Source organism: Monodon monoceros, unplaced genomic scaffold, assembly GCF_005190385.1.
Source record: "Monodon monoceros isolate NGI ecotype Baffin Bay Population unplaced genomic scaffold, NGI_Narwhal_1 Super_Scaffold_11, whole genome shotgun sequence".
NCBI lineage: Eukaryota > Metazoa > Chordata > Mammalia > Artiodactyla > Monodontidae > Monodon > Monodon monoceros.
Genome location: NW_021703767.1, coordinates 79,697,910 through 79,719,691, shown reverse-complemented (window position 1 = coordinate 79,719,691; position 21,782 = coordinate 79,697,910). Strand labels below are relative to the sequence as shown.

The window sequence follows — 21,782 nt, the reverse complement described above, 5'->3', positions numbered from 1 at the left end:
GAGCCTGTGCTCCGCAACGGGAGAGGCCGCAACAGTGAGAGGCCCGCGTACCGCAAAAAAAAAACAAAACACAAAAAACTATCCCCTAATAAAAGTGTAATAAAATATGTTCATATAGAGAATATGTTTTAAAATAAAAATGGAAATATATTTAGAAAAATTAAATGGGCAGGCAGTGAGTAGAAAGAGCCCCGGTCTTGGGAGACAAGGGCCCCTCATATCTATGGCACCCACTGCTGTGTGTCCTGAGTGCGGCATTTCTCTCTGAGCCTTGGCTTTTGCTTCTGTAAGGGACTGAGTCAATACACTCTGAAGGTCACTCTTAATTCTGACATTCCTGTGCATCTAAACATCCACAAAATAATTGAAACAGCAAATATGTACTGGACTCTCACTATGGGCCAAGCACTGTTCTGAACACTTCAGGGAATCCATTAATTTAATATGACTCCATGAGGTAGGTGTTATTATCAGGCTAATTTTACAGATGAGGAAATTAAGGTACAGAGAAGATAATTAATTTGCCCAAGAACAAAAGCAAGTAAGAAGATGTTCACTCAAGGATTGATAAACAACTGAATGAAAGTAACCACCTTTTCAGGTTAACATTTGCGATATGGGTTAACGATTTACTCATTCGTCCTTGTGCCCATCACGACCTAGAGCGATGCCATAAACTCAGCAAAGCCAGCCTCATCTATAACAGTAGTTTCCACACCTGTAAACCATGGGACTCTTTTTTCAAATTAAATGGAAACATTCCCGTCCTGTCCTGCGGGGTTGCAGAACCTCAATGATTGAAAGAGCACAGTTTGAAAACTGCTCATCTACAGCATCCTCTCTATTTCATAGAGAAAGAAAACTGTGGCCCAGTGAGAGGGTCAGGGTTTGCCCACAGCCCTAAAATGGGTCATTGTCAAAGCTGGAATAAGAACCCAGATATCTCAGCTACCTGGCCAGTATCTCTCCCCTTTACAGCAGAGATCGGCAAACTGTTTCTGTAAAGAGCCAGACAGTAAATATTTTACGCTTTGTGGGCCTGATATTCTCTGACACAACTACTCAGCTCTGCATTATAGTGTGAAAGAGGCCAGAGACATACGTAAACAAGTGAGCCTGGCTGTGTGCCAACAAAACCTTATTTGTGGACATTGAAATTTAAATTTTATATAATTTGTATGTCACAAAATATTATTCTTTTGATTTCTTTTTAGCCATTTGAAAGTATAAAAACCATTCTTAGTTCATGGAATTTCAAAAATTAGCCCACAAGCCATAGTTGGCTGAGACCCTGCCCTAGAACACTGTGATTCCAATGGCCCGATCATGGCCTTTCGCTGCTGGTCACCTGCAGTTGCCTTTTCTCTGTTTTTTTCCCTTGTATCACCACATTCTTCTGGTTCTCCTCCTACTCTATTGACTGCCCCTTCTCAAACACCTTAGCTCCTCTGAAGTAGACATGTAGCCCAGTTTAGGGCCGTGCTGGAAGCACTCAATAAGCGACTGTGGAATGAATGAATGACTCCGATATCTATGTATTCACAATTCAGGCCTCTTTCCTAAGGCCCGGATCACCTAGCCCAACACGTCCACTTTAAAGATGAGCAAACTAAGACTCAGGCCAAGGTCAAGCTGGTTGTCTTAGGACCATTAGAGTTCAGTGGTCATCCCACTGCGTGCCTGAGATTAGAGCAAACAGTCCTGCGGCCCCAGCCCTCCACCTCCGCACCCATCCCAGGCCAGACAGCAGCCACGAGAGGCTAACGTACATGGTAAGGTTTCTCTCCCGTGTGGATTCGCAGGTGGCTCTTCAGAGTCTGAAGGTGCCGGAAACGGGTGCCACAGATTTCACAGGGATAGGGCTTCTCGCCAGTGTGGATGAGCACGTGGGCACGGAGGTGGGCCACCTGCGCAGGAGAGCAAAGAGCGAAGTGAGAGGCTCTGCCGGGGTGGGCTACAGACACGCTGCAGCCTCTCAGCAGCACCCGGGGCTAGGGTCCTTCCCCACGCCCTCTGCTCACCTGGACAAATCTGGCTCCGCACGTTTCGCACTTGTAGGGCTTCTCTCCGGAGTGAATTCGGGTGTGGGTTTTCAGGTTGGCTGGCCGGTTGAACTGGGCCCCGCAGATGTTACAGCGATAGGGCTTCTCACCTGTTACCGAGAGAAGGGGAAAAGGCAAGCCACACTCAGCAGAGGTCTCCACAGTCCCCGAGCCCTGGATTTCAAAGCAAGCTGCCCTTCCTGGGGCCACTTTGGCTTTCCTTCCCTTGGAAGATGTCAGAGAGAGGCGTCAGGGGTTGGCCACCCCTGCCTGCCAGCCCTCTCTTACACACGCACCAGCACACCTCACCCACGGCCAGGCTCAAGAAGCAGGTGGTGACGTGGAGGGAGGGAAAGGACGCAGGGCGTGGGACAAGGAGGGAGCGAGGTTCCAAGAACCAGCCTTTTCATTGGGATTATCTAACTGTGGGACGCGGACATGTCACTCTCCTTCTCTGGGCCTCAGTTTCCCTCTCTGGAACCCAAGGGGTGAGTTTAGATGACCTGGGAAGGCTCTTCTAGCTCTTCCCTTGGGTAAGACTGATTCAGTCATCAACCCACTCCCCAGAGAGACACAATCAGGCCGCTCTAGTTTCTCTCCTTGAGAACAAACACGCTTTTCCGCTTGTGGCAACTACAGCTGGATTCCATTTGCACGAGAGCTGGGGCCCGAGTTGGAGTAGTTGCTCAGACAGAGGAAACCAATAGAAGGGCCAAGCCTTCCTTCATGGAAAGTTTCTGGGATAATAGACCCATTTAAAATACCAGGAGAGAGTCAACTTTGGACAACAATCAGGTTATTAGACGCTACCTGGGAAAGGAATGTGAGTTGATAAGGAACAAGCCCTTAGAGGGAATCAAGAGGCCTTTAGCGTTTTTCTGATTTATAAAAACCGAATCGACTTTGCCCCTCTCAGCCAAAGTTTCTTCCCCTGTGCAGTGGGATTAACACTTCCGACCCCAGCAAAGGTGGAGAAGCAAGACAGAGCCTATCAGAGGAAAGACAAAGGATGTGGGGAGTGGCTGGGTCACTAAGCAAAGACATGGCGGGGCTAGGCCAGCACTCAGGCCAGGGCAGCACCTGCCCCCTGCCTCACCCCACCGGGCACCAAGGGCCTACACTGCTTTCTCGAGAATGCTCTCCCCGCCCTGCCCCTGGGGAACCCTGGTGAGCTCGGGGGGTGGGGGCAGGGTGTACAGGGCCATACCCGTGTGGACGGTCTTGTGGCTGGCGAGGTTGCCCTTGTAGCGAAAGGAGGCCTGGCAGCGGTCACACTTGTAGGGTTTGTCACTGTGGGTCTGCAGCGTATGCCTCTTGAGGGAGGCCTCCTCAGAAAAGCGGCAGTCACACTCATTGCAGAAGAAGGCCCCGTTCTCTGTCGGAGGGTGGGAGGGGGCACCAGCGTCAGCACCACAAGGAAGGGAGGTAGGGCTCCGAGACCTCCCCACTCTGGAGCTCCCCCCAGGGCCAAACTGAGCCCCCAGCGCCCTGTCTGCCCAGGGTTCACGGGAGCCCAGAGCAAAGGGCCTGTGCGGATTCTCTTTTTCTTAGCATTTAGAGTCTCGATCGTGGAGGCGAAAGGAGACAGATTTGAATATTAAGGTATAGGAGGGAAACTCAAACCCACAGGTACCCACATGGCCTGTGCCAGCTTGAGGAAAGCTTGGCACTTCCTTCTCTCGAGAGCTCTGAGAACTGACTTTCCTTATCAGGTCACAGTTCTACTTACATTCATACACAGAAGCCCTCGGGTAAGACAGCCTCTGTCTGTGTCTCTATCTCCAAAATCAGGATAATAAACCCCTGTCCTGCCTACCTCGCAGGATCACGTTGTATAACATAAAGCATCATAGGAATGTAAGATATGAATCAAAGTCAAAGATACTTTGAGGTCATCAAAGGAGGAATTAATGATGACCATGGTCACCCCTGCACCTATCTGGACTTCATGTCTCCCAAACAGTTTGAGATAGGGAGACCAAAGATGATGGTGGAAGTAGAAACACAGGCCCAGAGAGAAGGAACTGGAGTGTAGAGCAAAGGCAAATGGCCACGGGGCCAGGAGGGGACAGTCCCTGCTCTCCCAACTATTAGTCCATGACCCTGTGCCAAGCCTCTGAGTGTAAATAACTAATTTTTTCTTTTGTTTTAACAATTTGGAAATGACACATCATGGCGGTTTACCCCTGAAGTGGCATCACTGGGCTATCCTGCTACAGACAGAGCTGGAGGAAGAGGTAAAAACTGGGGAGGCCAGTCACACACTATCCAGAAACGTCAATTAATAACCAGTTCAACTAATCGAATTCAGCTGACAATAACTGAGTGCTACTCTGTGCTAGGCTCACTAGGCCAGATGGGAAATGCAGGCATGAATAAGGCCAGACTCTTCTTCTGGAACGTACAGCCTAGCAGGGTGAACCAACACGCACACCAATCAGTTTGGGTCCAGTGGGCCTGAGAAGGCTCCGGGAGCTGGTTATAGCCAGCCCCACAGCCAACTTTGCTGGAAGGAAGCTGAAAGGGCTGTGTGGTCCTTCTGTAGTCCCCCAGATTAACTCAAATTCCCCAACCCTTGCTTTGGTCAACCTAGTTCCCTACGAGGTCAAGAGTGGGACTATGGGTTGCTGATTTAAATGCCATTGGACTTCCAACCAGGGGCTTCTCCCAATCAATGACAACAGAGTAAATAAAATGGAAACACAAGGCCTGCGGAGCAGAGGCAGAGGCCAGGGGAGGGAGGGGAAGGAACTCACCACAGCTGGAATCTGAGTACTCAGACTGGGTCTCTCCCAGCTCCTCGGGGAACGTGGGACCAGTGGCGTGGAGGCACATCTCTGCGTGCTGCGGGGACTGAGAGCCACAGGACGTGCACTTGGGGGCGTGCAGGTAGAGCGGAGAGTGGCTCTCACTGCTGCTGCGTGGGGAGCCGGTCAGTGACCTGCAGGGGTGGGAGGAAAGGGCCTCAGCAGCTGGAGCAGGGCAGAGCGCTCTGCCTGGCATTTTTGCATCCCCTCTTCCCTGTGCTCAGGGCAGCCCAGAGGCCACTTGGAATCTGGAGTCACAGAGTTATTTATCCCCAAGCCTACCTCCAAATAGCAGACACATGGAGATCACTGATGGGGGCCACACTGAGCCCAAACTCCACTCCCGGGCCCAGTTTCCTCCCCTCAGTGCTACAGTCCACAGCCTCCCTCGGTCCAAGGCAAGGAAGAGGACTCCCGCCTGCCACAGAGATCGCAGGAGCCTGGGATTCTTGGAATGCTCGTCTACCATGGAGGGGAATTCTCTCTCTCTGTGAAAATATACCGAAGCTCAAGGTCCTTCCTCACTTAGGCCAATTCAATCAATAGGCCTTGGCCCATACCTCCAATGTGCTCAGCATTTCAGGCAAGAGCAGAACACAGCGCCCTGCACCCATCAGAAGTGACCCCAGAACCCTGCCCCGGTAAGCCCCGACCCCAGGTCCGGACTGCCTCTGAAATCACCTGTTGACGATGTTATTGAGCCTGCTGGCCTGTGGGATGGTGGAGTCCTCCCCACTGGTGCTGAGCTTGGTTGGGGACTGGAGGTCAAGGGTCTCGGGCTCCATGGGCGGCTGGCAGGCCGCTGGGGCAGTGTAGGCTCGAGGGGAAAGGCGGCCCAGCTCGGCCTGCTCGGGCCCCTCTGGTTTGGCGTTCTGGTTGAGGCTGTTGAGCACGATGAACTTGTACTTCTTCCAGTTGCAGGCTTTGGGGTCAGTGGGGCTTTTGGCCGGAGGGGACCCGGAGGTCTGGAGGATGCAGGCGTTCTTGCTGCTGCAGGACTCCGTGGGTGAGTTGGGTTGGCAGTCGGACTTCTGGGGGCTCTGCGGGCTAACCAGACCCTTCCGGTTCAGGGGTGCATTGGGCGGCTCGAAATGCAGGGCAATCTCATCCTCCGACGAGGGCCTCTCTTCTTCTTTGCCGGCCTTGTCACAGGCGAAGTATGGGGCGCTCCGGGCCGAGGGGGCAGCAGGCTTGGGGCCCTCGGCCACACTGTAGTGCATATCACTCCGTGCCTCCTCCAGGGCTGCCTCCTTGGGTGAGTACACGTTGTTGTGGCCCACAGTGGGGGACAGCTCCATGGCCGGCCGACTGTACTCACTGGGGACTGGCCTGGCACTGTCGCAGGGGAGGGTCCGCTCCTTGGGGAAGGGGTTGGCCACAGGCATCCGGGCATCCCGCAGCTCCTCGTCGGAGAAGAGGAAGCTGCTGACCGGAAGGTGGCCATACATGGGGTACGAGGCTGGCGGCGTGGACAGGCCATTGTACAGGCTGGGGGCGAAGGCTCTGCTCTCACACCCAGGGGCGTTCCTCAGGGGCAGGCTGTTCTCCACCACCTCCCGGCCCCGATAGGCCATGATGTCTTGGGGCATCAGCATCCGGCTGTTCAGGAAGTCTTCACGGGGAGGCTTAATGGCAGGGACCATCTCTGCTTCACTGCAGGAGCAAAAAGAGAGAAGACCCCGGCCTCCAAATCAGAACCTTCCAAGTGACACTGGTCTATGAAACCACATTTGCACTTGAGTCAGTCAGAACTGGGCGATGTGGCTCTGGAGTAGGGAAACACTTGCAGTTACAAGGCAGTTCTGCTAAAAGTCTAGCAATCTAGCCCACAGCTGGGGAAACAAAGCCCAGAGAAGGGAAGTGAGTTACCCACACAATCAGTGCCTGTTTAGACGTGATTTTGTATGTTTAAGTCCCATATGTATACATATGCGTGAATCTATAATTATTCAAATGTTATAGAATATAAAGCTATCAGTCCTTATCTCATTTCATCCTTACAGAAGGGATGTAGATCAGGAATTACTGTCTCCATTTTACACACCTGGAAACTGAGCTTCAGGGAGGGAAGAACTTATACGATGTTGGTGCCACATGTTTGGAGGGTCTTTGTTATACTGGTGCCCTGTGAAGAAGGGACTCGCTCTATATACTGACTGGAGCCGTGGGGAAGTTTACTTTGGAGAACAGGCAGCACGTTCCAGCATAGGAAGCCCTGGCTCTGCAGCAGCCAGACCTGGTTTCCAGTCCCTGCTGTGCCACTTAGCAGCTCTGTGACCTGGAGCAAGTTACTGAACGCTCCAAGCGCAAGGCCTGACCCAGAGAAAGCATTCATAATGATGATCTTGCCACCATTATCACCCACAGGAGACAAAGAGCTCAAGCTGCGTATACTTGAAGGGACATTATGTGGGTGAAAAATAGGCCAGCTCGGTCTGATCACAGTTAACAGAGCTAGAACCAAGGAGTGAAGGTGAACGGAGCCAGATTTCAACTCGCTGTAAAGAAGAGCTTTCAAACTATCCAAGGGAGAACTGCATGGCTCTGGGAACACTGAGTTCCTGGCTCCTGGAGATGTTCAAACAGAGGCCGCAAACCTTTCTGTCTGAGAAGGGATGTAATTATCCTGGAGTAGCTGAATCAAACGGTTCTATAGAAGTCAAGCCCAAGTCTCTGTTCCACTTAGCAAAGCTCTTCTCTTCTTTGGCTCTCAGGTTCCTCATCTTTCCGTGATAGTCATGTCTTACCAGCCCTCAGGTAGGGGGCTAGACCCAGTGAACCCTATTTAATTCAATAAATGTTCTCTCCAGTAGGAGCAGGGTGACATAAAAGGTGAGTAAAGCAGCCCACAGTCTGGTGGGGGAACTAAGGGGCATATGTAAACAGTTACAGTGGAAGCCTAAAGGAGAACTAAAATATGTATGCAAATAGTGAAAACAGAGGCAAAGTCTAAAAGACAGGCAAAAGGCTTTCAGACACAGCTGAAGAGCTGAGGAAAGAGCAAAGTGATAACTGCACAAACATCTATGAAGAAGCTGGCATCCAGGCGTGGTCTTGCAGGATGGGTGGGAGGAAAGGGTCTATCAAGTGAATGGAAGGAAGCAAGAAGTGGGGATGCACATGGCATATCTAGGTAGCAGGAGTGTGCAAAAGCAGTGGAAAGGTAGGTTGTGGCATATCACAGAGGATTATTTCTTCTGTGTGCAAGCATTATCAATTGTTTCCGACCCTGTCTGATCCCTTCCATCTCCGAGGCTTCCATCTAGGCAGCAGCTCACCTGGCCTTGATGAACTTCCGGCAAGTGTCCACGACATGCTCCATCTGCAGGTACATAGCTGTGGCCATCACGGCCATGATGTTGCCCTCCCGCAGATTGAGCCGAGATGTGTACATGAAGTCCAGGAGGATGCAGAACCCCTCCGGGTTGATCTCAGGATCCAGGTTGATCACACTGAGGTTGCATTTCAGCTGGTCTGTGAAGATGCTGTAGAACAGGCCACTGTAAGACAAAGAAATGTCTCACTATAACAGACACATAGAAACTGTTATCAATTACAGTCACCACGGACGCTCAGCCCCTCTCCCCTGGACCTAGCTCCAGAGCTTCCATGGCAATTAATAATAGTTGCCATTTATGGAGAATTTACTAAATCCCAGAGAGTCATTACACACTTACATACACTATCCCGTGCTCCTCATAACCTTGCAAGGTAGATTCTATCCTTCTCTCCCTTTACAAACGGGGGAACTAAGATCAAAGAGGTCAAGTGAGGGCTTCCCTGGTGGCGCAGTGGTTGAGAGTCCACCTGCCGATGCAGGGGGGACATGGGCTCGTGCCCCGGTCCGGGAAGATCCCACATGCCGCAGAGCGGCTGGGCCCGTGAGCCATGGCCGCTGGGCCTGTGCTCCGCAACGGGAGAGGCCACAACAGTGAGAGGCCCGCGTACCGCAAAAAAAAAAAAAAAAAGAGGTCAAGTGATTTTCACAAAGTCACAGAACCTGTATTCTTTTGGTCTTAACTGCACAGCTTACCAGAGCTAAATTTAGCATTCATTTGCAGTAACTATTTTGAGTCTATATCTTTGGGATAAGCATTTCTTTTCTTGTTCCATCACATTATCCTTATTTTTAAAATCTTATTGTATTTTTTTAGAAGCAAATTGGGTATTGATGACAAATAAAATGATGCCTACATCTACAGTTTACTGATTTTCTAAAAGTCCGTAGACAATCGCAAGGTCAGTACTCCTAGGAGAGCCAAGTCAGTGTCAAGCCAAGCCTCCAGGTACCATGGTGTCTGGTAGAGGAAAGAGCACTCAGTGAGTGGCCAAAATTCTGGACTGTCATCTGGATTCTACTCTTTCTGAGCGTGTTGCCAGAAGTGAGCTAGACTTCACCCAGTAGTTAGCTAGGCAACCTTGGGTAAGAGACTTCACTTCCCGGCACCTTGGTTTCCTTCTCTGCAAAGCAGAAACAAGAGTGTCTCCCTTACAGGCCTGTGGCAAGAATGAGAATGTGAAGGGGACAGATTGATGCCTGGCACATAGTAAGCATTCGGTTAGCGTTACCTATTCTTTTTCTCTCTCTATAAACCTCTCCACTATTTAGAACAAAGGTGCTTGTTGTAGATGTTGAATAAGTCCTCTACTAGCAATCAAGATCCCTGGCTCTACATCAGTTTGCCTATGAATGTCTTCATTTTATCATCTATGAAATGGAGCTAATCGTGCCATCCGTAACACAGGCCACTACGGAGATCCAGGGAGGTGCTGTAACATAAATTGCTCTGAACACTTGAAATACTTGTCAAGTATGAAGAATTAGCCAGCTCACTTTCACCAACTTACATATGCTCGGAAACACCCATAGAAATATAGTCATGGTATAAATAAATACAGTCATAGAAAAAAAAGAGCAAAAGATCTCAAATTAACTTGCTTAAAATATTTTAAAACTCGCTTTCACTTTTCATTTTTTCACTGGTTCACTGAAGTTAGTCTCCATGTTTGCCCAAAACACATCTCTTCCGGGGACAGTATATGATTTCTTCTCCCTCTATCCCCACAGAACGGAAACTCTTTCTTTTCTAAAAGTGTGTTCATTCGTTTGCTTCCTGAGAACCCACTCGGCCAGGCCATGTGCTGGAGATCTGGAGAAAAATGAGATGTGATCCCAAACACAGCCAGAGGCCTCCATGCTCCACACTGGCAGCCGGCACCATCGCTCCCCTTATATCCATCGTCCACCTTCCACTTCCAGACCCCTCACCTGCAGGCCATGAGGACCGTCTTATGGGCTCGGAACTGCTCCCGGCTCACCACTATGACAACATCCGTCAAGATGTCGCGGCTCCGGAGGCGATTAAGGTTGAGAAGAACGTCACTGGCGTGGCGGGTGAACTGGATACAGCTGTCAGCCGGCGAGGCCATTTTTTTCTTCACCTGAAAGAAAAGGTCAGAATCTTGTTAGTCCTCCAGAACCTGTTTCCTTCTTACCAGGAGTGTGAGAGCAGGTGGCTTAGCCTGCTCCCTTGTGTTTGCTTTTGAACAACTCATGGCACATCTCTGGGCATTACTCTTCATGTCTGTACAATGAGCTAATAATCTTTAGCCAACTTGTTAACAGAAAACCCTACTGGGGAAAGAGGAGGGAATGAATATTTTCTCCACATACCAAACACGCTGCCAGCATTGAGAGGCAGTGAGTATGTGACAGGGGAGAGAAAGCATGCTTTGAAGGTTAGCGCATGGGCCATACCTTTTGCAGGCTGTGTGACTTGGAGCAAGTTGTTTTACGGTTTCTGGGCTTCAGTTTCCCAAAATGGGAGTAGTAATTCCTATGCGGTTGTAAAACTTAGAGATACGTGCCTGGTCCACAGTAGATTCTCAAAAATCGTAGCTATTCTCATCGGCGTCTCATTTCATTATCCCAGCCACCATCTGTCTCTCCCCTGCTAGGCTTCAGGATTGTCTGACTGTATCCTGAGCACCTAGCGCCTTGCTGGTGCATAGTAGGTGGCTAAATTAATGGGAACCGAGAAACGAGTAAGGGAATGAGTGATCGCACAACAGTGTTAAGACAGTCGAATGCAGGGGCAAAGGGGTGGGGGCTGGGTGTGACGGACAGGCAACCGGCTCTCCTTTATCTCATCTAATGAAGAGTGGCACCATTCACAGAGACACATACATTGGCAAATTAAAAGAAAAGTTTGTCCACAAAATTGTAAAGCATATAATTCAATTTACTTACCCAATGCCTTGATTCACAGTCCAAAATTTTGCTTAAAACCTGCAGGGAAGATAAAAAGCAAACAGAAATTGATTTAATGAATGTAAGATTGTCCACTATAGTCTTATTTTAGGACACACATATTTAGTTTTACTTTGATAGCTGCAGCCTGCCAGCTGGTGCGGTTTTACCACAAGCTAGCAAACATTTTTTCCAGCTCGGCTCTTACGGAAACAACGGGCATCCAAAGCCATGCGATAATAATGTTTTTACCCTGAGTACTGGGAATACAATTTCATACATTAATTACATATACATAGACACATTTATTTCTTCTCTCAGAGTAAAAAATGTATGCCATCCAAAGGCCCTTGAGTTTATGGGAAAGAAAAAAATAATGAAAGTGATTCTTTCAATACTAATGAGAATGATCCTTCAGGGGCCTAAAAACTCTGGATGCTTTTCAAAACCTGCTAAAATATTATCTTTCAAGGCCTAGAATGACTCCACAAGGCCAACAGGGTCAACATCTTTGTCCCTATTTCACTGATGACAAAATTGAGACTTGGGTTCAAGTGGCTTGCTCAGGACAAACAGCTAGGCAGTATTTCCTGACTAGCTGAAACACTTAAGACGGAATAAGGAATCTGCAGAATACAGCCTGAGATGGTATATCTACTCTTCTCTCCTTTTTTGAAATTTCCCCTCCCATCCCTCTTGGGCCTAAGACCAGATACAGGGCTACAAACTTCCGAGTTTGTGCTTCCCCCTGCTGGTGAAAGATTTAACTGTGAGGTTTAGCTGAGAACCGGCCAGGAAGCGCTTAGGAAATATGGACCCTCTCCAAACTGGTTTCTCTAAAACAAAATAATTTAAAGCATAGGTGAAAGACTATCATTTATGATCACATGTGGGCTGCAAAACAAAACAATATTTGAAACCACAACCCCCCCCTTGCCCGACTTTTTTTAAAGTGTAGCCCTTTAGAGTTATCTTCCGGGTAAAGGGGCCCGAGGCCAGGGAGGTCATATTGGGCCACATAAACGGTGAGTGACCTGGCCCTAGGTCTTCTGGCTTAAATTCCTGTTCCCTTTCCAAATCAGCCTACGTGCTGTAGAACATGCAAGACAGCACCCTGATGTGGGTGAATCTCATTTTTAAGTTCCTTCCCTCACACAAGCACTTTGCCCCCATTCCAGGCTGCTGAGTCTTACCAAATGAGCACTCTAAAATGAGAGGTTTCCTTGAGTCTGTAACCAAACACTCTGACATTTCTCTGTGGTCCCAAGTGCCAGTCACTCAGTCTCATCGGCTTCAAGGTTAATGTGTGCATGTGAGTGAGTGGGGATGGGGGAAGGAAATGGGGGAAGGGAGAGGATAGAAAAAGACAAAAGAACCTATTTATTTCCTCCTCTCCCCATTCTAACTCAAGATGGGCAAAGAGAGATACACTGAATGGGTCCTAACCAAAGTCCAAGGATGGTCTCCTTGGAAAACGAATGCTGAAGACACATGTGAGGTTTATTTATAAACCTTCCCCTCTTCCCCCGTGGAAGAGATCCCTCAACCCTTCTGGAATACCTAAGGCTGCCCTGGAACAAGCTTCAAACACCATCTTGCCTGTGGATTTCCAGTCACAGACTTTTGGAACCACAGGAAGCCCAGATTTGCCATTTCACCTTGACAAGTGGCAATGACTCACTCCAGATGCGGAATGAAACAAACAAACAAAACAATTCCCCTGGGTCCACTGTCAGCCAGGCCTAGGCTGGGCACTTTCCACTGTAAACCTCTCGGCCTGGCTTGACCAAAAACAAGGCACATACACTAAGGCCCCTGTCCTTATTAAGTCCACTCCTTTCTCAGCTAGCTTTGTCTTCGGAGCCCCACAACTAGTGAGTATGTGGGTTACAGTGGGTGTGGGCAACGCTGCCGCCCTCTAGATGCTGCAGGTGTGGGAGCACTACAGCATCTGGTTTGGTTTTTGGGACCACTCAGCTCTTTCCCATCCATTATTGTGGCTGATAACAATAACAGCCCCCATTTACTCGGAGGCCACTGAGGCTCCAGGGGATGTCTTGCCCAAGATCTCAGAACTAATTCCAAGCAAAGCCCAGGATGAACCCCGTCTCCTAGCTTCGGCCATCCCACCAATGCCAAACGCAAGACTCATTCCACAGAAACTACCAAGAGAGCAGAGCTGTCAAGGAGAAACTGACATCTGCAAGGGCCCAGACGTGGGCTCTCCCCACCCCAGCCAGCCCCAGTCGCGGAAACCACCAAGTGAGAGCTAAACATGGTCTTTTTCAGCCCACACACTTTCCCTTTGGCGCTTTCCCTGTGTATTTTCAATGAGGCACCTTGAGAAGGCAGATCCTTTAAAGGGTTTGAAGAAGAAAAAAAGAGGGAACTCCTCCTCCAAAAAGTCAAAGAGAAAGAAGACAGCATAAAGGAGAGGGAGAGAGAGACAAGAGGTGAGGAGAGCAAAGCCATCCAATATGAAAGACCCCAGCCTTTCCCTCCCGCCTCCAGAGGCAGCCCCCGTCTCTTGCTCACACACAAGGGCACAAAATCGAGCCGTGCGGCCAGGGCAAGCCCGCGCAGATCCGCAGATTCGCCCACCCCCATCACACCGTACCTGTCTGCCAGGGACCGCCCACCCCCGGGCGTGCTGCCCGCACCGCGGCCCGTCCACCTCGAAGACCCCGCAGGCGCGGCGGACGCCCGGCGGTACCCCGGTGGCAGCCCTTAATTTGGTTACATTCAAAAAAAACTTTTCGTGCACCTCGGTAACGAACATTATGTGTGCCTTTTTTCTTTCTCTTTTTTTTTCCTGTTACGCCGTCAAGGCAGGGGGCAGTGAGGGGAATGGCACAACCCTCTCATTCCCGGAACGTAGTCGATCTCAACTCAGCGGATTTCAAAGAACACTCTCTGCCTATCGCCGGCTCCAACGAGAAGTAACTTTCCAGGAAGCTGCCGGCCCGGACGGCCGCCAGGATCGCAGCCTGCGCCGCGCGGGCCGCCGGGGATTCACCCGGCGAGGTTGCAGGAGGGGGTGGGCGCCCGGGGAGGAGGCTCGCGAGGAATACGGCACACTTTCCCCTAAATACCTCGTCCGCTCCCGGTCCAGAACTCCTACTGTTCACCTAGTTCAACCTTTTCCCCATAACAGTTTTATAAATAGGGAAAGTCAGGCACAGCTGGTCTAGAACCCAGGATTTCGAGTCCAATCCCAGGCTTATTTCATGACTTCAAGTTGCCGAATTCCGGTGTTTGTTTGCCTGGTGTGTCTTTTTTTATCTTTCTTTCTCTCATTTTGCTTGCCCCCCCCCCGCCCCTCCCCCTGTTTTAAAGGGAGTGGTTAGGCGAGGCCTCAAGGTAAAAAAGATGGAGTCCCGAGGACTGAGGGTCTCCATCCAGCGCTCCCCAGCCGAGTTGGAGGAAAACTAAACAGAAAGCCCCTTCCGCCTACGTTGGCAAGAAGGCGAACCCAGCTCGGCTCGGTTTCCGCCTAAGATCTTTAGAATAGGAGCTGTCAGGCCGAACCGGGCCAGATTTCTGAATTTCCGAATCCGATTTCTCCGAAACCATAGAGAAAAGGTTGGGATTCGGCAGGGCCCTGGGCGCAAACCCTATCGCGTTCATGGGCGCGCTCCAAGGTTGCCTCGCCTTCCCGTGGCCTTTCTCGGAATTACAATCCCTGGGCGCCATCGCCTAATCGGTCTCAGTATCGGGCTCCGAGGGGCACTTTTGGGGGCCGGGAGGTGGGGAGTAGGGGGCGCGAAAGATGCAACCTGTAAGGCCGCAGTCCACTCCTAAAACTGGCGGGTAGCGTCACAGTGCGCCGCGCATCACATCAGCAGCGGAGGCGGGGTCAGTAAAGACTGGGCCTCTCTGGCTTCATAAAATCCCACTTTCTCATCCCTTCGCCCGGTGGGATAAAGGTGAAAGCGAAGGCTGAAATTTAATATGGGATGGGATAAGAATCTAGGAAGGGAAGCTAAAATTAAGTAAATGCATTTATTGGAAATTAGGAGGCCAGTGGTTCCGGGACTAGCTCAAACCTAATCATGTTTTACCGCTGCCTAACACTAGAGGGAGCCCTCCATCAAGGCTTAAAACCGACAACTCCTTGTCGCCCCGCCCCTCCTTCCCATTGACCTAGTTTAGACACAGTCTCCCGATTTGGAGAATGCCTTCCGCCCTTCCCCCTTCAATATCCCGTTCGGGTTTTGGATTATTGGTCATCTAATAACTCCAATAACTCGTTGAGAAATCCAAAGGAGAATTTGGAAGTGCGGAGCACTCTTTAGGGGCAGGGACGGGGGATCTTAATAAGGTTGGAGCTGCCTCAGTGGAACCAGCATCAGGGCTCCTTTCGGAGCGCTCCCTTTCTCCGCAGCGTCTCAGCTAATGAGCTGCTCGGGTCTAGCCATGGTGATCTGGAGGTGGCGGGGTAGGGTCAAACCGCCGAGTTGTTTTTGTTTTGGGGGAGAAACACTCCTCGCGCTCTTGGCTGGGGGGCGGGAGGGTAGGAAGACAGTAGATGAAAGTGAATTTGATAACGCGGTGGCCTCGGCAGTCGCTTTGGGTGACCGAGGAGGTGTTCAGGGACATTATGTCCTGACTTTCATTTCTATCACACTTCCTGCCAACAGCGCTCTTGCAAGCCTGCAAGCTTCTAGGAAATGCAATAAAATAGAGGGATGTGTTTTATCATCAAGATCTGAAGAGGAGCTGCAGAAAGGACGCTCCCCAGGCGCCCAGCTCGTGACAGCCTTCCAGAAAGGGCCGGCAGTCGATGCCAGCCGACCACGAGCAAAGATATTTTGGCCATCCTGGCTGGACCGGGCTCGGCCTTTGCAAAAAGTCTGGCGGGAGAGGGGAGAGGCATGATCTCCCCAGGCAAACAATGCCTTTAAAAATCCGATCTGGACAGAAGTCAGCCAAGGTCTTTATTCACGTTAATGAAGATGGAAGGCACTAACTGTCCTTGGAAAGCGATGAGTCAAACTTGACCGCTCTTCAAACCCGTCCCCAGATTCGTTTCCAACCCGAACAGAGGCGCGTTTCTCCGACGCGGCCTCCTACAGCTCCCGCAGCGGGAGAGGCGGAACTCGATTCCGGCGGACCAGGGCGGTGGAAACAACGGCTTCTCCCGCGGGTGTGCGCGTCTGCGGTCGCTAGGGGCCGCCAGCACTCGGTCGCGCGTTTGCCATCTTAAATTTTGAGCTCCGAGAAAGAAAACTTTGCCGCGAAGCTGTTGCGGATTTCACTCTGCCTGTCCATAGGACCCACACACACACACAACTGATTTCTCGCCAAGCCACTAAACAAAGTTTGGAAAGAAGGGGAAGAGAGCTATTTCAGGATCCAAATGTGAGCCTCGGGAGCAGCGAGGTGCATCTCTGCAAGTCTAGGGACTGGGCTTTAATCACGCCCTAACACACGCACAGCCCCCTCCCAAGAACTGAGACTCCCACCCCTGAGCACTACCGTAGGCTTTTCATGTCTGTGACTGAAAATCTTGGGCCATGCTTTCTAAACAAATTCCTCGGAGACAGCTGGGGAACCCTTTCCAGCCTTTTAACCTAAGAGGTTAAAATCATGGCTCCCTCTGACTTCTGCTCCTTTCTCTTAGATAACTCAAAGGGGCGGAGATAAACTCGCCTTTGACTTTAAGTCACTGACCTGGAATTCAGAAGCTTAAAATCTGGTTCCGGTTAGGTCACTAACTCGCCATTAACCCTCTCATCAGGCCTGTTTCCTCAACTGTAAAGCGATATATGTCCTAGAGCCCCTGTGGCATCCCTCCACTATTGACTTTTCCGGGGGAGAGGCCACAGAGACTGGAAAATCGTGTTTTCAGAATCCGGTACTTTTCGGTTCTCTTAGCGGAGACAGATGCCCGTCGCTGAGTGGCTGTGGATGGAGCAAGCATCCGCAGGCTTTCTAATTTTCATCCATCGTACCAAAACTTTGGAGGTTGGGTGTCATCCTCATTGGAGGGTACCCTCCCCTCTGTCAGTCCTAGCACCTGGTTGGGATACTTGGGGACCCGTAGGTGACGCGGTCGGTCCACTGCCCTAGGCGGGGAACTCAGCCAGGACCCACCACTAGGTGGCGGACTCAGTCCGTGCGAAAATCGCCGCGCGACCACAGCCTTCCACACCCGACTGCCCCCCACCTTTTTGCTGTTGTTGTCTCTTAAGGGAAGGGGGGGTGCCTCCATAGGGCAAAGCTGGAAAACACTGAATTTACTAGATGTAATTCCTTCTTCCCGATGCTCAGGCCTCTAGCAACCAAAACGCGGTATCTGGAGCTGCGTTCATGTAGTATACCTTGATTCTTCCAGCCCGGAAGGCTGAATGTATTGGGAAGAGAAAGAAAGGGTACACATGTCTTCAAAAAGCAGAAGGCAGTCGACGGCATTACCAGAGCTTTCTGCCAAACACTGGTCGACCAGCAAAACAGTCGGGAATAAACTGATTCCCACGTAGAAAAGGGGTCCTGGAGGCCAAGGGCAGGCTTAACAGCGCTCGGCTAAGCCGGGGATGGGGGAGTGGGGACGAGTTGGTCTTTTGGTGGGGCTCTCGTCTCAGAGTGGGAGGCGGGGAGGGTTGGGAAGGGCCGTTCCTGGCTTCCAGTGGGGCGAAGAGAAACCGGCCAGCTTTCCCACAACACAGCACCCTCGCTCGGATCACTGCGGTGGCTTTCCCACTTGTTGCGCAGTGCAGGCAACTGGCACGCGCCACACTACTTTGACTCCCGGAGGACTCCAAACCCGGCTACGGATCAGCCTACCATTGCCCCAGTCCATCCACAAACCTCCCTCCCCGACCCACCCCCGCATACACCATCTTCAACCGCCAGCAAAACTACAGGACTTCCAGTCGCTATGGTTTTTTACACCAAAACATTCCTCCTTGTCTCAATATCAGACAGACAGCAGAATTCGGGTGCCCTGAGAGGTCAAGTCCAAGAGGGAAGGGGGGCTACCTCCGCCAGGAGAACTCCTCTACTTAAAGCCAACCAGGCAAGCCTCCCCGAGAGAGAGAGAGCGCGCGCGCGCGCGCGCACACACACACACACACACACACACACACTAGAACTACTTCGCCTATTATGACACCATCCTAGCTTTTCTCCCTCCTTTTGAGAGATCAACTACAAAGTCCTTGTTTAAAAAGCTACTTTTATCTCCCCTTCCTAAAGAAAAAAAAAAATCCTCAAAAGGTCATTTCACAACATTTTTCAAATATTTGACTTTTGCAAATAGATAGTTTCACCCACCGAGGGGTGGCGCTGCCGCACCACCTCCTCTGAATCGCTAAATTTTTCACAACAAAGTGGGTTGTGAGTGTGGCTACCCGGCAAAGGAGAGAGGGAAGGAAGAATTTTGACATCTAGCCATGGCTACCATTTACTCAACCAATAACTGGAACTCTTTAAGGCTCAGCAAACGACAGCTTAAGAGTCTGGAGTCCCATTCCTGTCAACCAAACACACAATAAAAATGGGACAGGCTTTTCAAGAAAGCAAGGGGTAGAACCCTTCAAAACTGAGCATAGAGGAAATGGCCAATTGGAGAATTCCCACTTCTAGCTGCCTTCTTCAAGTTGCCCGGTTTTTACAAACAGCTACTAGCCTTATTGTCACTATCAACAGACCCTTAAAACCAGTCAGTGCTTGGGCCTGCAGTATTGGAAATCTTCCAAATAGGATATTGGAACCTTCTATTTATAAGTGGGGGGAGGGAGGACTATTTCCCATCTTCAGGTTTCTATTTTGGCCTGAAGACTCAACTACAGTCATTTTAGCAAGGGAATGCCCATCTCCTGGTACTCCCTTTCCATTTCCTCCTCCCCCAGAGACAAATATCTTTTCTCCTTTTAAAAGAAAACACACATATATTTTAAAGCAAGAATGTGATTTCACCTCGTTCCTCTGAGCTCATGTTTGCTACCTCCAGGAATAGCGGGTGGACTAGGGCCAGATGAACTTCAACTTGGGTTGCAGATTTACGAGGCTCTGTTCCAGTGCCAAAGGCTCTTAGTAGTAAATAATGAGCAAAATAGATACCTGTCTCCTGACAGATCCTGCGGGCCCCCCTCTTACTTTTTTTTTTAAAGTTATTTATCAAAACCACACACACCTTGCAAAGAAAAAGGGAAACTGGCAGTCTCTGTAGAGGAAGCCAGTGGCATCGCTCAGAGCCACAAACTGTATTTCTAAACAGCCCTTTCCCTGGTTCCTTCTCTCCTGCCCCACTTTTTTTCTTTTTACTTTTTTTTTTTAAGTAAAAAAATGCATCTACTGACATTTTACTTAAAAAAAAAAGAAAAAGACTAAAGCATTACAAGATTTACCTCCTGGAAACTATAAACTGAACACAAAATCCATAAAGGATTAAATCAGTTTCCTGGGGTGGGGGGATGACCAGCTCACAGAAGAGGTCAGGGACCCAGTAACAGCTCTGGACTTTGAGCACCCACTTTGGGGTCATTCCTTCGGCTCAGCTGTCAGGACCCCCACCACCAAGTCAAACATTTCGAGAAAGTGCACAACGTAAAAAGGGTCTTTTTCATGCTTTTTTTTTTAATTTGTAGGTTTGTGTACTTGTTTTCCATAGGATAGCTTTTAAAACTCATTATTGCCACACTAGTTCCATTTTTGGCCAGAGTTCCAAGACAATACGGCATCATAAAGGCAACGCAATCCACAGTTCTCAAGACGTTTACCACGGTCACTGCATCCGGCAGCGGGGTGGCCCCTCGCTCCCGCTGCTCCCCAGCGCAGCCGATTTCCGAGGCTCCAACTCCCCACCCACTCCCTCCCCGGGCCGCCGCCGCCGCCGCCTTCCCGCATTCTTACTCCCTCAAGGAGAGCCACAGGTTGCAAATCCAACCAACCTCGCAATCCGTTTTTGCAAAATCACTCACAAAGATCTCCCGTTCGCGCCCGCGCCCCCTTCTCCCGCGCCAGATCCCCCAGCCGGGGCCACAAAGTGCCCTTCTCTCCTCCCGGGTCTCGCACGTAGGACCGCGGGCTGGGGCTGTTTGTTTTTCCCCTCGCCCAGCGCAACGACCTCGGGAATCTGAAGCCTTGACGCCGGCTACTCTCCGGCCCGCAGTTCTTGTTTGTTTGTTTGTTTTTACAAAGCCTGCACCATGGGAAAAATAAAATTTAGGAAAGCGGGGGAACAGCCATTGGGAGCTAACACCGAGTCACGAAGCGCCCAAAATACAAACACCGTGACCGCCAGAAATCCCGCCACCTTCCCGCTTGGCTGGGCCGTCCTGCGAAGGTTCCCGGAGTCCCCGCACGCTGAACAGCACCGCAGGTGCAAACGCGCACCCCTTTCCCACCCACCCCCCAAATCCCCGTCCCGCCACAAGCTTCCCTCCCCACGATGGGGTGAGGGAGCGCGCGGGGCTTCCCGACTCTCTAGACTGCAACCAAGAAAGAATAATTTTCAAAGTATTCAACATCCCCGCCCCCAGGCAAGCTAAACCTCCCCCAAAACGCAGGGGAAGGGGACACCAAAACACTCGGATCTCGTTAGGAAGACCACGGCTCTGAAAAGAAAGAGAACCCCATACTTCAACTGGGTTTATGAAAAACAAAAAATAAAAACAAAACGAGGAGTTCGCTTGCATTTTTCCTCCCAAATCTCGGCTCGGAGGTAGGGAATCTAGAGGACCAAGGCCGGTGGAAGGGAGCCAGCGGGGCGAGCGAGCGGGCAGCCTCCCTCCTCGCCTCCCGGAGTGACCAAGAAGGACGTGAGAGGGGAAGGAAGGAGAGGCGAGGGAAAGGAGGAGGGAGGGAGGGAAGACGAGGCTGGAGCGAGGGAGCAAGGAAGGCAGTTTGCAAGCGAGAAAAGAGGGAAAAAACACAGCCGCACGAATCCAGCGAGATCACAAGCCGTACGCAAGCAGCAGCAGAAAGAGCGAGAGCGCTAGCGCGCGTCCTCTCCGCCGTCTGGGGCCAGACAGCCCCCAGACTTGCCCGAATCCCCCCCCCCCCCAAGCACTGTCTCGTCCTTTCTGCTCCGGCCGCCCCCTAATTCCCCTCCTTCCTCTCCTCCACCTCCTTTTCAAAAACCAAAACAACACAAGGGAGGGTGGCAAAAGCCTCCCCAAACCGGCCAATTCACTCAAAGACAACAAGAATAAAATAGTAAATATATAAAAATCTATATCCTAGAGTGGGAGAGACGTGGGACTAATCTTCGGCATTTATTTTAACACCTGACAGCTACAATAAATAAATATATACATTTACATCAATAGATACACATAGGAAACTTGTAGCCAAAGCATTTGGCAAGAGCGGAAAAAAAAAGAATTAAAAGGTAAAATAATGATCATGAGCAGCGGCGGCGGCAGCGGCACCAGCGGCAACAGCGGCGGCGGCGGCGGCAGCAGCAGCAGCAGCGGCGGCAGCAACAGCAATAATCACCTGGTGTCCGGCCTTTCCTAGAAACTTCTTGCATCACCACTTCTAAGAACCCCAGTTCTAAGAATCAACAGAGCTCAATTCTCGGAATTTGAGCTGCGGGCCTTACCACTGCTACGTGGCAGGGGAGGACTCGGTGTCAGCTCTCCGCGACTTTTGCCTGCTTTGGCCCATAAAAAACCCTCAAAGCCACAGTATTTTCCCACTGTCCGGCATATTTCGGGTTCCTCACAGGCTGGGCGT

General features: G+C 50.7%; 1 protein-coding gene across 3 annotated transcripts in view; it reads right to left on the bottom strand.

Annotated features, from left to right (window-relative positions):
• BCL6 (BCL6 transcription repressor) overlaps positions 1–21,669 on the bottom strand; it is a 23,991-nt gene extending 2,322 nt beyond the window's left edge. The window contains exons 1-10 of one of the 3 annotated variants that reach the window (XM_029214430.1): positions 21,543–21,590; positions 12,293–20,244; positions 11,100–11,138; positions 10,119–10,291; positions 8,128–8,349; positions 5,531–6,502; positions 4,799–4,983; positions 3,250–3,417; positions 2,022–2,152; positions 1,770–1,907 (exon numbers count right to left, since the gene is read on the bottom strand). In XM_029214430.1, coding sequence (XP_029070263.1) covers positions 1,770–1,907; positions 2,022–2,152; positions 3,250–3,417; positions 4,799–4,983; positions 5,531–6,502; positions 8,128–8,349; positions 10,119–10,279 — 1,977 coding nt within the window. In that variant the 5' untranslated portion in view covers positions 10,280–10,291; positions 11,100–11,138; positions 12,293–20,244; positions 21,543–21,590. Of the gene's footprint in view, positions 1–1,769; positions 1,908–2,021; positions 2,153–3,249; positions 3,418–4,798; positions 4,984–5,530; positions 6,503–8,127; positions 8,350–10,118; positions 10,292–11,099; positions 11,139–12,292; positions 20,433–21,542 lie in introns of those variants that run through there. The other 2 variants (XM_029214431.1, XM_029214429.1) reach the window with 2 other exon arrangements.
• Positions 21,670–21,782: the final 113 nt, after the last annotated feature.